The sequence below is a fragment of the Danio rerio genome, chromosome 20 (genome assembly GCF_052040795.2).
Source record: "Danio rerio strain M-AB ecotype USA chromosome 20, GRCz13ab, whole genome shotgun sequence".
Classification (NCBI taxonomy): Eukaryota; Metazoa; Chordata; class Actinopteri; order Cypriniformes; family Danionidae; genus Danio; species Danio rerio.
Window position 1 is genome coordinate 42,905,001 of NC_141040.1, and position 12,733 is coordinate 42,917,733.

Genomic DNA, 12,733 nt, shown 5'->3' on the forward strand with positions numbered 1-12,733 from the left:
AAATTACTTTAACTATTTTTTTGTTTATTTATTTAAAATATTCTTATAAATGTTTTTATAAAGGGCTTTATTATTTTTGCTGTTTATTAATGATAACTGTTAATAATGATGATACATTTTATTTGGCTTTTTATCTATCTTTTTTTTCTTCAGATTCAACATAAATTTTCTATAATAAAATTGTGAGTTAAAAAAATCTTGTCAGCAAGCTCCCAAATAATGCAGTCTCTTAAAGTATAAGTTTTGTTTTATTTATTTAAATTCTTACTAGGAAATGGAAAAGTTCCTTTCAACTGCATTTAATTACAGAGTCCCTCTTCAAATTCAGGAAGAAATTGTATATAAACACTTGATTTCACAGCTTTATGACATGGACTGCACATATAATGACTGTTAAATTACAATATTTGCCGAAATCATTTTTATTGTTTCAATCTGAAACCATATTCTCAAAAGCTGTTTTTGAGGAAGAGATCGCTTTCACTTTTGAATCTTTATATTTTGGTAATATAACATTAGATGGGTGGATTAACAAGGTCAAGAAACTGTTGATAATTCCATAGGCTGTTAGAAAAAAAAGTAATTATTTAAAATGGTTAAAATTGGAGTCAGCTGTGGTTGAAGAATAAAATATACATAATCTTTTTGCATTAAGAACACTTTTTTTTCCAATTTTGGAGTAAATGGATAGATTTTATTATTGTTTTTTTAAGGCAGTCTTTTGTATGACTTGTAGCTCTCCATGTCCTATTGTACTGTATATATATTTGCTGTTAAAAAAGAAGAAAATACAAAGCATATGATATGTTAGATCTGCAAATCTTGTTCTTTTTAAGAGATTATGTATGTTTCTTTGTTTGTTTGAAAAAAGAAACAATATTTGCTATTGTGTAAATATAAGTTGTTTAAAATGTGATTTGCGTCAGGTTAAATAAAGGGTTGCTGATAGAGCCATGAAATGTTTCTCAGTATACCATGGAGAGCGTGAGGGCTGACTGTTTGGAATGGCTTTTCTGAGTGAATATCTCATTTCATGAGTTTGTCTTATTTATTTTTTCTTTCTTTTTGTATTCTTCTCCTCCCCGTGTGTGTTTTGTAATGAAATATTTGCTAAACCCTCAACCGATCGCTCTAACCATCCCAGCGTGAAATCACAGTGAGGTATGGCTGCTTTTTCCCCTCATTCTCCTCCATCTCACTTTCCTTCATTCTTTCCAAACCTGTGCTTCCATCTGTCCTTTTCTTTTCCTCAAAAGCTGCAGAGATGCAAATGGAGACAAAAGGAAAGGCTGTGGTGTTGGATACGCACCACTGCACTTAACAAATTAAATGCTGAGTGTTGTTAAGACCACAGTATAAATAGAAATACAGTCCTGCTTAAAATAAAAATACTAGTTTGAAACCTGTTTTTATTTGAATACAGTTGTGTTCAATCGTTTGGGTTTCTTACTTTTATGATCCCCAGGATGCATTTTATTTGATCAAAATACTGTAAAAAATGCTATATTTTACAGTGACTGAGAAAGCTTAAAGCGCTGTGCAAAAACAAGTTTAAAAAAATGACATTGAGTAATAAAATAATATCCTTCATACATGTCAATTAAATCCTGACCCCCACATGAAAAAATAAATAAATAAAATAAATTGTAATTAAATAAACAATAAATAAATAAGTAAATAAAATTATGACATAAAATACTAAATTATATTACAAAAAGGCATATTACAGACAAGCTTTTAATCTTGGAGACTTAGGATGCTTTCACACCAATGGATAGATTATCTTGTTCTGAAACAGGAATTAAAACTGTTACAATGTTGCTCTTTGTTCTTGGTGCAGATAGCTTTCACACGGCAAAGTTTTTAAACAGAAACGCCAAGATGTGCATACATTTTGAAAATAAGCTTAAAATGTAGGATGTAGGATAAACTTTATTCGGTAAGAAAAGATGCACAAACTGTAAACTACAATGGAAACACTTTTACCGAAAAATATTCCAGAATGCGCATAAAAGTCATGTGATTTTGTTATAAGAGATCATGTGACGATAAAAATGTGTAAATGGATAAACCAGCAGGCTGAGCACATTATAAAAACATCTGAAATGTTGTTTTGGTCTTTCTAAAACGTCTTAACCGTTTCAGTATTACTGTTATTATATTATTATTTACCTTATGAACTGTTTAGTGTCTTTTCTCTGCGTCTTATGCCTTTAAACGCCACCACAAGTTCATTGCATGTCAGCATACTGTCTTCTGCGGCGCAAGTCATTTATTAAATAAAGAAAAGATTGACGCAGCTTCTCCTATCGCAGCAAATTCCATGTTTTTCTCTTGGTATTTGGGGCCAGTCAATCAGGAAGTGGTGATTTTGTTCTCATTGACTCGTTGGATGGAAACAATTCTTTATTCGCACTTCTTTTATGCGATATTCCAGTTTTGCGCATACATTTAATTCACATCTTTGGATGGAAACATAGTAATTGTTTGTCTCCCCTAACATAGTAATTGTTTGTCTCAAACTAATTTTATATAAAAAAATACAAAATAAATAATTTTTGGTAGCAGTTTTTGATCATTTTAATGTACTTTTGCAAAAGAACATAAAACTTGAGTTGAGGCTACAATGAGGACCTGAATTAATTGATTTGAACGTCAGATATATCTTTTTAAATGAGCTTTGTGAGGCTAAAAACACCATAGCATCACAGTCTACCTTTTGTCTCCACCTCCACTGTGTTATTTTGATGCTGTTGCTAACACAGGAATGGGCTTATTTCAGTGGTTTTCCTGTGAAAGCCGTCAGTAGTGTAGATCACCTTAGCATTGAGACACATTTTGCCATCTTATAATAGCATTCAGGCCAACAGCTGCTGAAAACCACTGGGATACTCCCCAGACCTGCGCTCATCCCAGCTGTGGCGTGTCCGTCTGCTCCGTATAGACATTAATCAGGTCGTGTTCTTTTCTCCCTCCCTTTCTCTTCTCTCTGTCTGTCCCGTCATCATTGTCTCCCAATGAACATTTATTCCCTTCTTCAGAGGAAACTCCGCTGGGATATGTGAGGATAAATTCTTGCATCCTCTCGCCATCTTTTTCTGTTTGTTTTATATTTTCTTGAATCCATAGTCTCTTGCTTTATAAATGCATAATCGTCTCCTTTGCTAATAACCAGCTTTTTCACTATTGTTTGGATTTTATTTCCAAGCTTTTGTTTAACTAATAACATTCACACTGTCCTATCTAGCCTCAATTGTGACAAGACATTCTGACTATCTCCTAGGCTGCGTTCCATTTTGAAGGGTTCAACCCTATGCACTAATCCTTTAAAAGGGTTTAGCGAGGGTTTCGAATGGGTGAAGGATTTGGGCAACTGAAAATACTTTTACAAATTCAGTTCTGTCATCTTGGATCGCAATTAAGAATCAAGCAAAAATAGTCCCAACATTTGTTCCCTTTGAATTCCTTCATTCTGGAGGACCCTTTGAAGTGGGCAGTTTTGAGCATTTTGGTTTGGAAGGCCCCTTTATAGTGGCACTCATAAAATATCACTACATTTTCAGTCACAAGTGGAAGTCTCAAAATCTGCAAAATTCTGCACATCAAAACTGTCAGTTGGTTGTCATTGTAGTTAGCATTCAGTCAGTACAGACATCTTTTTTTTGTCACTTTTCTAAGTCACTCCGGGTTAGGACATGATGTCTGTCTGTATGGGAACATGGGCTGAGGCTCTGTGAACTGCCAGTCATAATGTAGAAAATGTATTAAAGGGGCTATATGTAAGATTTTCTATGTGCAGATCAGTTTTTCTGCTGGCAATGTACACTCACTGGCCACTTCATTAGGTACACCTTCCTAGTTCTGGCTTGGACCCCCTTTAGCCTTCAGAACTGCGTTAATCCTTTATGGCAGTGGTCACCAAACTTGTTCCTGGAGTGCCGGTGTCCTGCACATTTTAGTTCCAACCCTAATCAAACACACCTAAACAAGCTAATCAAGGTCTTGCTAGGTATCCAGGCAGGTGTGTTGAGGCAAGTTGGAGCTAAACCCTGCAGGGACACCGGCCCTCCAGGACCGAGATTGGTGACCCCTGCTTTATGGCATAGATTCAACGAGGTACTGGAAATATTCCTCAGAGATTTTGTTTCATATTGACATGATAGCATCAAGCAGTTGCTGCAGATTTGTTGGCTGCACATCTATGATGCGAATCTTCCATTCCATTACATTCCAAGGGTGCTCTATTGGATTGAGATCTGGTGACTGGAGGCCATTTGAGTACAGTGAACTCATTGTCATGTTTAAAAAAAACAGTCTGAGATGAATCACGCTTTATGACATGGTGCGTTATCCTGCTTGAAGTAGCCATCAGAAGCTGCGTACACTGTGGTCATAAAGTGATGGAAATGGTCTGCAACAATGCTCGGGTAGGCTGTGGCGTTGACAAAATGCTCAATTGGTACTAATGGGCCCAAAGTTTGCCAAGAAAATATCCCATTTTACCACCACCAGCCTGTACCATTCATACAAAGCAGGATGGATCCATGCTTTTATGTTGTTGATGCAAATTCTGACCCTACCTCCGAATGTCACAGCAGAAATCGAGACTCATCAGACCAGGCAACGTTTTTCCAGTCTTCTATTGTCCCATTTTGGTGAGCAAATTGTAGCCTTAGTTTCCTGTTCTTAGCTGGCAGAAGTGGCCCGGGTGTAGTCTTCTGCTGTTGTAGCTCATCCGCTTCAAAGTAGGACATGGTGTGCGTTCAGAAATGCTCTTTTGCATACCTTAGTTGTAACGAGTGGTTATTTGAGTAACTTTTGCCTTTCTATCGAACCAGTCTGGCCTTTCTCCTCTGGCCTCTGGCATCAATAAGGCATTTGCACCCACAAAACTGCCACTTACTGGATATTTTCCGTCTGTCAGACCAATATCTGCAAACCCTATAGATGGTTGTGCGTGAAAATTCCAGTAGATTAGCAATTTTTGAAATACTCAGACCAGCTCTTTTGGCACCAACACCCATGCCATGTTAAAAGTCACATAAATACCCTTTCTTCCCACATTCTGATGCGGTTGTCTTGACCATGTCCACATGCCTAAATGCATGGAGTTGCTGCCATGTGATTGGCTAGTTAGAAATTTGTGTTAACGAGCAGTTGGACAGGTGTACCTAATAAAGTGCCTGGTGAGTGTATGAACGACTTAAACAACTTAAAAGCAGAACTAGTCCGGAGTTCACAGGTCTAATGCCTGACTTTTAGTGGCTTTCTTGAAGTCGGAAAATAGATTTTTAATTTTTAGACAAGTTGCTAAATAAAAACCAATCGGTTACATCATTATATCTCCTTGATATGATGCACCAAAAATTTGAATGCAATTTTTTTGCTAATTTAATAAATTTGTCAAATACTTTAAATTAGTTTATTATTATTATCATTATTATTATTTTGTTATTTTATTATTTTTTTAAAGCCATAATTATACTTTCTTTAAAGTGTTATGCTGCAGTTTTAATAAAAGACTGTTGTCACTAATACACACACACACACACACACACACACACACGCTATACTACATATAGCCCTTGTAAATTACTCAAAACAGTTCTTTTGTTTCTTAAAGGGATAGTTAACTCAAAAATGAAAATTATCATCATTTACTCATCCTTTACTTGATTTAAACCTGAGTTTCTATATTATAAACACAAAATTAGATAGTTTGAAATATGCTGAACACCTGTTACCATTGACTGCCACAGTTTTCGTATTTTTAATTATTGAAGTAAATGGTTAAAGGTTTCTTTTAAAATATTCTCTTAAGTGTTCAACAGAAGAAAGAAAGTCATAAAAGTTTGGATCTACCTGAGGAAGAGTTAATAGTCAGTAAATTTTTGTTTTGGGGTAATCACAAAATCTATCCCTTTTAATTGAAACATTGTTCTTTTAATACACACTAAAGGGCTCTCGGTTTTTGCTCTTTGCTCCTTTAAGCCGATTGAGTTCAGGCTTGCCCCATCTTGTTTTTTTTTTTTTTTTTTGTTTAATTCAACATTATTTCACTGTTAAAGAAATGGTTTACTCCTAAATTAATACCATCATTTACTCTCCCCTCTCTAATAAATGTAACTTATTTTATTTGCAAAACATAAAACAAGGTGTTTACCATTTCTGCCTGCCTTTTTACTTGTTTTGAATGAAATGAGAGTGAAAATTATGGATATTGTTATTTTAAGTGAACTGTTTCTTTAATGCTTGTGCATCAGACCTTTGGTTGCCATACTTTGACTTCCTTCACCTTCCAGTTTAAAGGCCTGTTCACAGAGTCTGAACCTCCTCATATTTTAACATCTTGATTTCAATAATAAAACAGTTTAATATCTTTTTGGTTTGTGAGGAATTAATTTGATCCATTGTCTACATTGAAACATGCAGATAAAGTGAATGGGCCTTAACTACCTTTACCTGCTCACATCAATCTCACATCAGCTCTTCAAACCATATTTGCAGTGGGTCATTAACATCCTTTAACGAAAAAAGGACTTGTTACTCTTTGGGTTGCTTTTTGTGGATTATTTATGTCTTGTATCCATGTGCCGTATAGATCAGCCCTGGCTTCTGCCCATCAGGGTCAACCTCTGCCCAAAACCCTAAGTGTCATGGAGAGTACACCGCAGGTCAGAGGAATGCACACTATTATCAGGTAGGACCTCTTTTATTTATCTATTTATTTTATTAAAAATCACAGCAGCGCCAGCAAGAAGGTCGCTGGTTTGAGTCCCAGCTGGGCCAGTTTGCATGTTCTCCCAGTGTTTGCGTGGGTTTCCTCCAGGTGCTCTGGTTTCCCACACAGTCCAAAGACATGCGCTATATGACTAATTTTGTTTACCCAATTCATGTTGTGTATTAGAGTGTGTGAATGCGAGGGTGTATGGCTGTTTCTCAGTACTGGGTTGCAGCTGGAAGGCCATCCGCTGCGTAAAAAAAAGCCGGAGTAGTTGGCGGTTCATTCCGCTGTGGTGACCTCTGATAAAAGAGAATAAACCAAAAAAATGAATGAATGATTGAATTTAAGAAAAACATACACAAACAGTGGTCAAAAATTTGCTCTTCATAATATTTTTGTTGGCCTCCATAATGCATTCAGAATCTGTATATAGTTTTTGAATTTCTGTTTGTAATTATTTATTATAAGAATTATAAAATAGTCATTACTTTGATATTAGTCAAATAAAATCATATTTTATATGGGTAGTAATGTTTCATTAATGAGTGAATGTGAAGGTTTTGTATACCATGATTTAATCAGCTTTCTTTTATACTTTTTTCATTCTTAACATTTTCAAATTTCACAAACCACAAATAAAAACATGCCTTTTTTAAAAAAAGTTTTCTTTTTAAACTGGCTGATGTGAAATTTGATTTGATTGTTATTGTGTAAAAAGTAAAATGACATTTTAATATGTAATTACTGTATTAGTGTTTGCTGTTTTGTGATGAATGGTATTTAAATCCATTTTAAATGTATAAAACAGTTGTTACAACCTTCTAGATGTTATTATTAAACTAAGGGTATTTGACATAACATATAAGAGTTTAGTGTGTGTATGACAAATGAATGAAAAAAGAAACAACTGAAACCAAATATCACTGCAATTATTTATTGCCCATACTTTCAGTGAAACAAATGAAAATATATTGTACAGTGAAAGAAAAATATTTACAAAAAATAAATGATAATTCCCTGTTGAAGAGGAGGTAGTTAGAAGTGCTTAAATCAAGGAAATAATACAACCAAACATACTAACTGTATTAAACTAAAATATCTTTTAAAAAGCATGAAATGAAATATGTTCAACGTACCAAACGTCTTAACTAATCTACTCTAAATATAAAACAAAACAGCACACTCTTCTGAACCTAATGGAATAATATAAAAAGGATCCTGAGTGTTTGTAAATCCATATCGCACAACTTGCTCACTCCCACACCCTCTCTGAGGTATCACTTAAACAGGTATTCGTTAACTGGACGTGTTCACAAGCAAACACATTGCAATTTCAAATCTTAAAAGACTTTTGAGTACAACAGTCAACCTGCATATTTGTTTCTAACAAAACATCAAAATCGACATGAATTTTGCTCTCTTCATGCAAACACAAATCATTTTGCTTGCATAAATCTTCATTTCCAGAAGACAAAATTGTGATAATTGTTTTGCACTACAATGGTTTGTCAGACAGTATATATTTAGGTATACATATTTATTGACGAAATCCAGGTGCAAAAGAGAGTGAAATATGAGAAAAAGGCTAAACAAGTTAATTGATTATTTTAACAGATAATAGATATGTAGGCTTATGACACTGCAAATAGTTAAAAAAATAAATAAATAAATAAATAAATAAAAGTTATTTTAAAGTGTTGTAATATTTCACAATGTTGCTCTTTTTTTGATCAAATAAATTCAGCCTTAGTGAGCATAATAGACATATTATTGTAGTATGTCACTAATAAATGTAAAGCAGAATTTATCATTAATTGGCTTTATTAAATGCGTGAACTAATAATTATTTAATTTATAATCATTTAAAATATAATATTTATTTATTATAAATGTATTCGTATTTTACAATATTGCTCTTTCACTCTATTTTTTAAATAAAAAAATCCAGCTATTTAAATTTTAATATGTATTTATTGAATATAATATTTCTATTTATGATTTATTTAACATGTTTACATTTTACAAACATATCAAACATCCCTTATTGAAATAATTAATTAAAATAATAACAAGACAAAACCCAATTACACAACTAAATGAGGCTCAGATGTCTACATTTATGCAACAATCTCAGTGTTACAATTCGAGACTAAAAGTTTACAAACTGATGTATTATTATTATTGTAAAGAGCAAGCAAGGGTGATCGGTCTAGATCCACTTGAAGTTTTAATATAAAAAAAGGGCTTGCAAGTTTTAACAAACGTTCTGTTATGTATTTTGAAGGGAGTATCTAATTTTCTCTAGTTTCACAAAATACAAGACATCTTTCAGCCACTGTACATGCGAGGGTGGCTGCTGGGGGCTCTTCCAGTTTAATAAAATGACATGCCTAGCAAGTAAACTAAGAAGGCCACAAAGTTTAAAAAGTAAGTGGGTAGTGTAAATATAATATTTATTTGATAATAATTTTGTATTTAAAGTGTAGTAATATTTCACAATTTTGCTCTTCTACTGTATTTTTGATCAATAGACATAATATTTATTGCAGTATGTTGCTAATAATAAATGGAAAGTAAAACTTATGATTAATTGCCAATTAAAGTGTGAAATGAGCTGGCCGGTAGCTGCTTGAGGTGTATTTTTACGTTTTGGGTCACTGAAACATAATTGGGTAATTAAAATAAAATAAGGAGGATTGTTTTTGTCTGTTTACAGTCTCATATTCACCTCATCCTTCTCTGTTGTGTTTTATTGACGGTGTCCTCTGTTGCCCCCAGGAATAAAGAAACCAGTCGGGATGAATTTATTTTCTATTCAAAGAGATTAATGAGGCTCCTCATCGAGCACGCTCTGTCCTTCCTGCCGCTGAAGGTGAGTGGAGCGTCAGTAATGACCAACTTTTAATCCTGATGTTGCTCATAACACAGTGATGCGTTCCAGTCTCCACCTTTGCCCCATGAACAAATTACTTTTTTATTATTATTTTTTTATTGTGTGAAGTGAAGCAAGTCTTCGTTTTAGATCATAACAAGTAATTTCATAGCATTTTAGTAAAAAGAAATCAGTCCCTGTATATTTTCTTTTCTTTTTAGCCGGTGACTGTTGAAACTCCTCAAGGAACTGTATATGAAGGGAAGAGGCTGAGCGGGAAAAGGGTATGTTTATTCAATATCTTTTTAACCAAGCAAATCGAACAATTTTGATACTAATTTCCAGAAGTCTTTATTAATAAGTTATTTGAATCATTGCAGAGATGTATGGATGCAGTCCTCCAAGCTCATGGGAGTCATACACAATATAATATAATATGTATAGTATTTATAGAGTAATGTTATTCCAAAATGGATTAAATTCAATTATTTCCTCAATTCTACACACAATACCCCATAATGACAATGTGAAAAAAGAGTTTTTGAAATTGTTGCAAATTTATTCAAAATAAAACCTGAAAAATCACATGTACATAAGTATTCACAGCCTTTGTTCTGACGCTCTAAATCAGGGCTGCTCAACCCTGTTCCCGGAGATCGACCTTCCGGCAAATTTTAGCTCCAACCCTGATCAAACACACCTGAACCAATTAAATAGGACCTGAATCGCACTTGATAATTACAGGCAGGTGTGTTTGATATGGGTTGCAATGTTGGAATATCTAGCCAATTCCATGCGTGTTCAATAAGAAAAGGTCTGGAGAGGGTTTTCTTCAATGCCAAAAATATCAGTAATTTATTAGATACAAATGAATAATTCCATGACAGAGCTCTGGGTTACGTTACCCCAATGCAATACAAGAATTACATTCAGGAGGTTCGCAACTATCATACATTTCCTGACTCCAGCCTATATACACAACTGATATTAACAGGTGGAGTTTTGGTTTAAAGTCATTTGTCAGTCATTGTTCAGTCCTCCATTGGCCGCACCTTCGTCATACTTCCTCTTTTTCTACGAATTCTCTGCACAACAACAAAGCATACATCTTTCTTTGTTCTGTGTTCAGTTTTAACACCTCTCTTCAGACAGGAAGTTTCTGCAGAGCTGAATTTAATTTTGGACCCGCATCTATCTACTTGTGCAAAAATGCTAATTAGTATGCACAGCACTCACACACAACAGTAGAAATTCAGTTAATATATGACCCTTACATGACCAATACAAATAATTGTTTGATTAAAAGAAAAAGAGACAAATAATAAAAAATTATTCCTATTTTACAACACAAACCAAGCATGAAGACAAAGGAATTGGCTGTAGACCTCCGAGACAGGATTATCTTGAGGCACAAGGCTGGGGAAGGTTACAGAAAATTTTCTGCTGCTCTGAAAGTTCCAATGATCACAGTGGCCTCCAAGTGGAAGATGTTTAGAACTAAAAGGACTCTTTCTAGATCTTGCCGGCTATCTAAGCTGAGTGATCTGGGAGAAGGGCCTCAGTCAAGGAGGTGATCAATAACCCGATGATCACTCTGTCTGAGCTCCAGCCTTCATCTGTGTAGAGATGAGAACCTTAAAGAAAGACAACCATCTGTGCAGCAATTCACTAATCAGGCCTGTATGGTGGAGTGGCCAGACGGAAGCCACTCCCCACCTGGAATTTGTCAAAAGGCATCTGTAGGACTCTCAGACCATAAGAAACCAATTTCTCTGGTCTGATGAGACTAAAATGAACCCTTTGGAGTGAATGCCAGGCATCACGTTTGGAGAAAACCAGGCACTGCTCATCACCAGGCTAATATCATCCCTACAGTAAAGCATGGTAGTGGCAGCATCATGCTGTGGGGATGTTTTTCAGCAGCTGGAACTGGAAAACTAGTCAGGATAGAGGGAAAGATGAATGCAGCAATGTACAGAGACATCCTGAATGAAAACCTGCTTCAGAGTCCTCTTGACCTCAGTCTGGGACGATGGTTCATCTTCCGGCAGGACAATGACCCAAAGCACACCGCCACAATACCAGTGGAGTGGCTTCACAACAACTCTGTAAATGTCCTTGAGTGGCCCAGTTAGAGCCCAGAACTAAATCCGAGGAGAGATCTGAAAATGGCTGTACATCGTATATTCTTATTCAAGCTGATAGAGCTTGAGAGGTACTGCAAAGAGGAATGGGCAAACATTTTAACAGAGTATTGAACAAAGGCTGTGAATACTTATATACATGTGATTTTTCAGGTATTTATTTTTATAAATTTGCAACAATTTCAAAAAATCTTTTTTTTTTTTCTCACATTGTCATTATAGGGTATAGGGTGCAGAATTTTGAGGATATAAATGAAATAAATCCGTCTTGGAATAAGGCTGTAACATACAAAAATGTGGAAAAAGTAAAGCGCTGTGAATACTTTCCGGATGCACTGAATATATACATGCCCTATAATAGGTAGAGCATTTATGATTATTTATCAACTAAAATAAATGTGAAATGAGCTGGCCTGTGAGCAGTTTTTTTATCAAATAAATTGATCCACAGTGGTTATTAAAAAGCAGAACTGTTCGTTTAACACTTTTGAATGCCAGTGTAAATACAAGCCCTTATATTTCCATTTAACAGATCACCGGTGTGTCCATTCTGCGGGCAGGGGAGACCATGGAACAGGCCTTGATGGCTGTTTGTAAGGACATTCGACTTGGAAAGATCCTCATCCAGACCAATCATGACACAGGAGAGCCTGAGGTTTCACATCTTCCCCACACACATTTATAAACAAACCCTGATCAGAAAACTGCTGTTATCATGTGTCCTTGTGTGCTTAGCCTTGATGTGATTTACAGTTCCGCTTACCGTTTCACTGCTGCTCTGATATGTGTGTGTCTGCTCTTGTCTGACATATAACATGTGTTGTGCTGTAAAGTACATGATAAACTGGACAGCTCTGTGCGGATGCTGATGGATGGATGCATGTTTGACTGCGTGTGCTGTTTTTGTGAATGAATTGAGTATAGCTCCCTCAAGCTGTGCATTCCCATTGGTCAGATATAGTACCTGTTGTAGTGGTATTTTAGTTTTTATAA

The 12,733-nt window shown here is 35.2% G+C and overlaps 1 protein-coding gene across 3 annotated transcripts in view; it reads left to right on the forward strand.

The window, feature by feature from the left end:
* Window positions 1-12,733, forward strand: part of si:ch211-243j20.2 — a 52,714-nt gene that overhangs the window by 31,950 nt on the left and 8,031 nt on the right. Inside the window, exons 8-12 of one of the 3 annotated variants that reach the window (XM_087298543.1) lie at window positions 1,145-1,161; window positions 6,602-6,700; window positions 9,503-9,596; window positions 9,818-9,880; window positions 12,273-12,395. In XM_087298543.1, coding sequence (XP_087154669.1) covers window positions 1,145-1,161; window positions 6,602-6,700; window positions 9,503-9,596; window positions 9,818-9,880; window positions 12,273-12,395 — 396 coding nt within the window. Of the gene's footprint in view, window positions 1-1,144; window positions 1,162-3,041; window positions 3,062-6,601; window positions 6,701-9,502; window positions 9,597-9,817; window positions 9,881-12,272; window positions 12,396-12,733 lie in introns of all 3 variants that reach the window. The other 2 variants (XM_087298542.1, XR_015518718.1) reach the window with 2 other exon arrangements.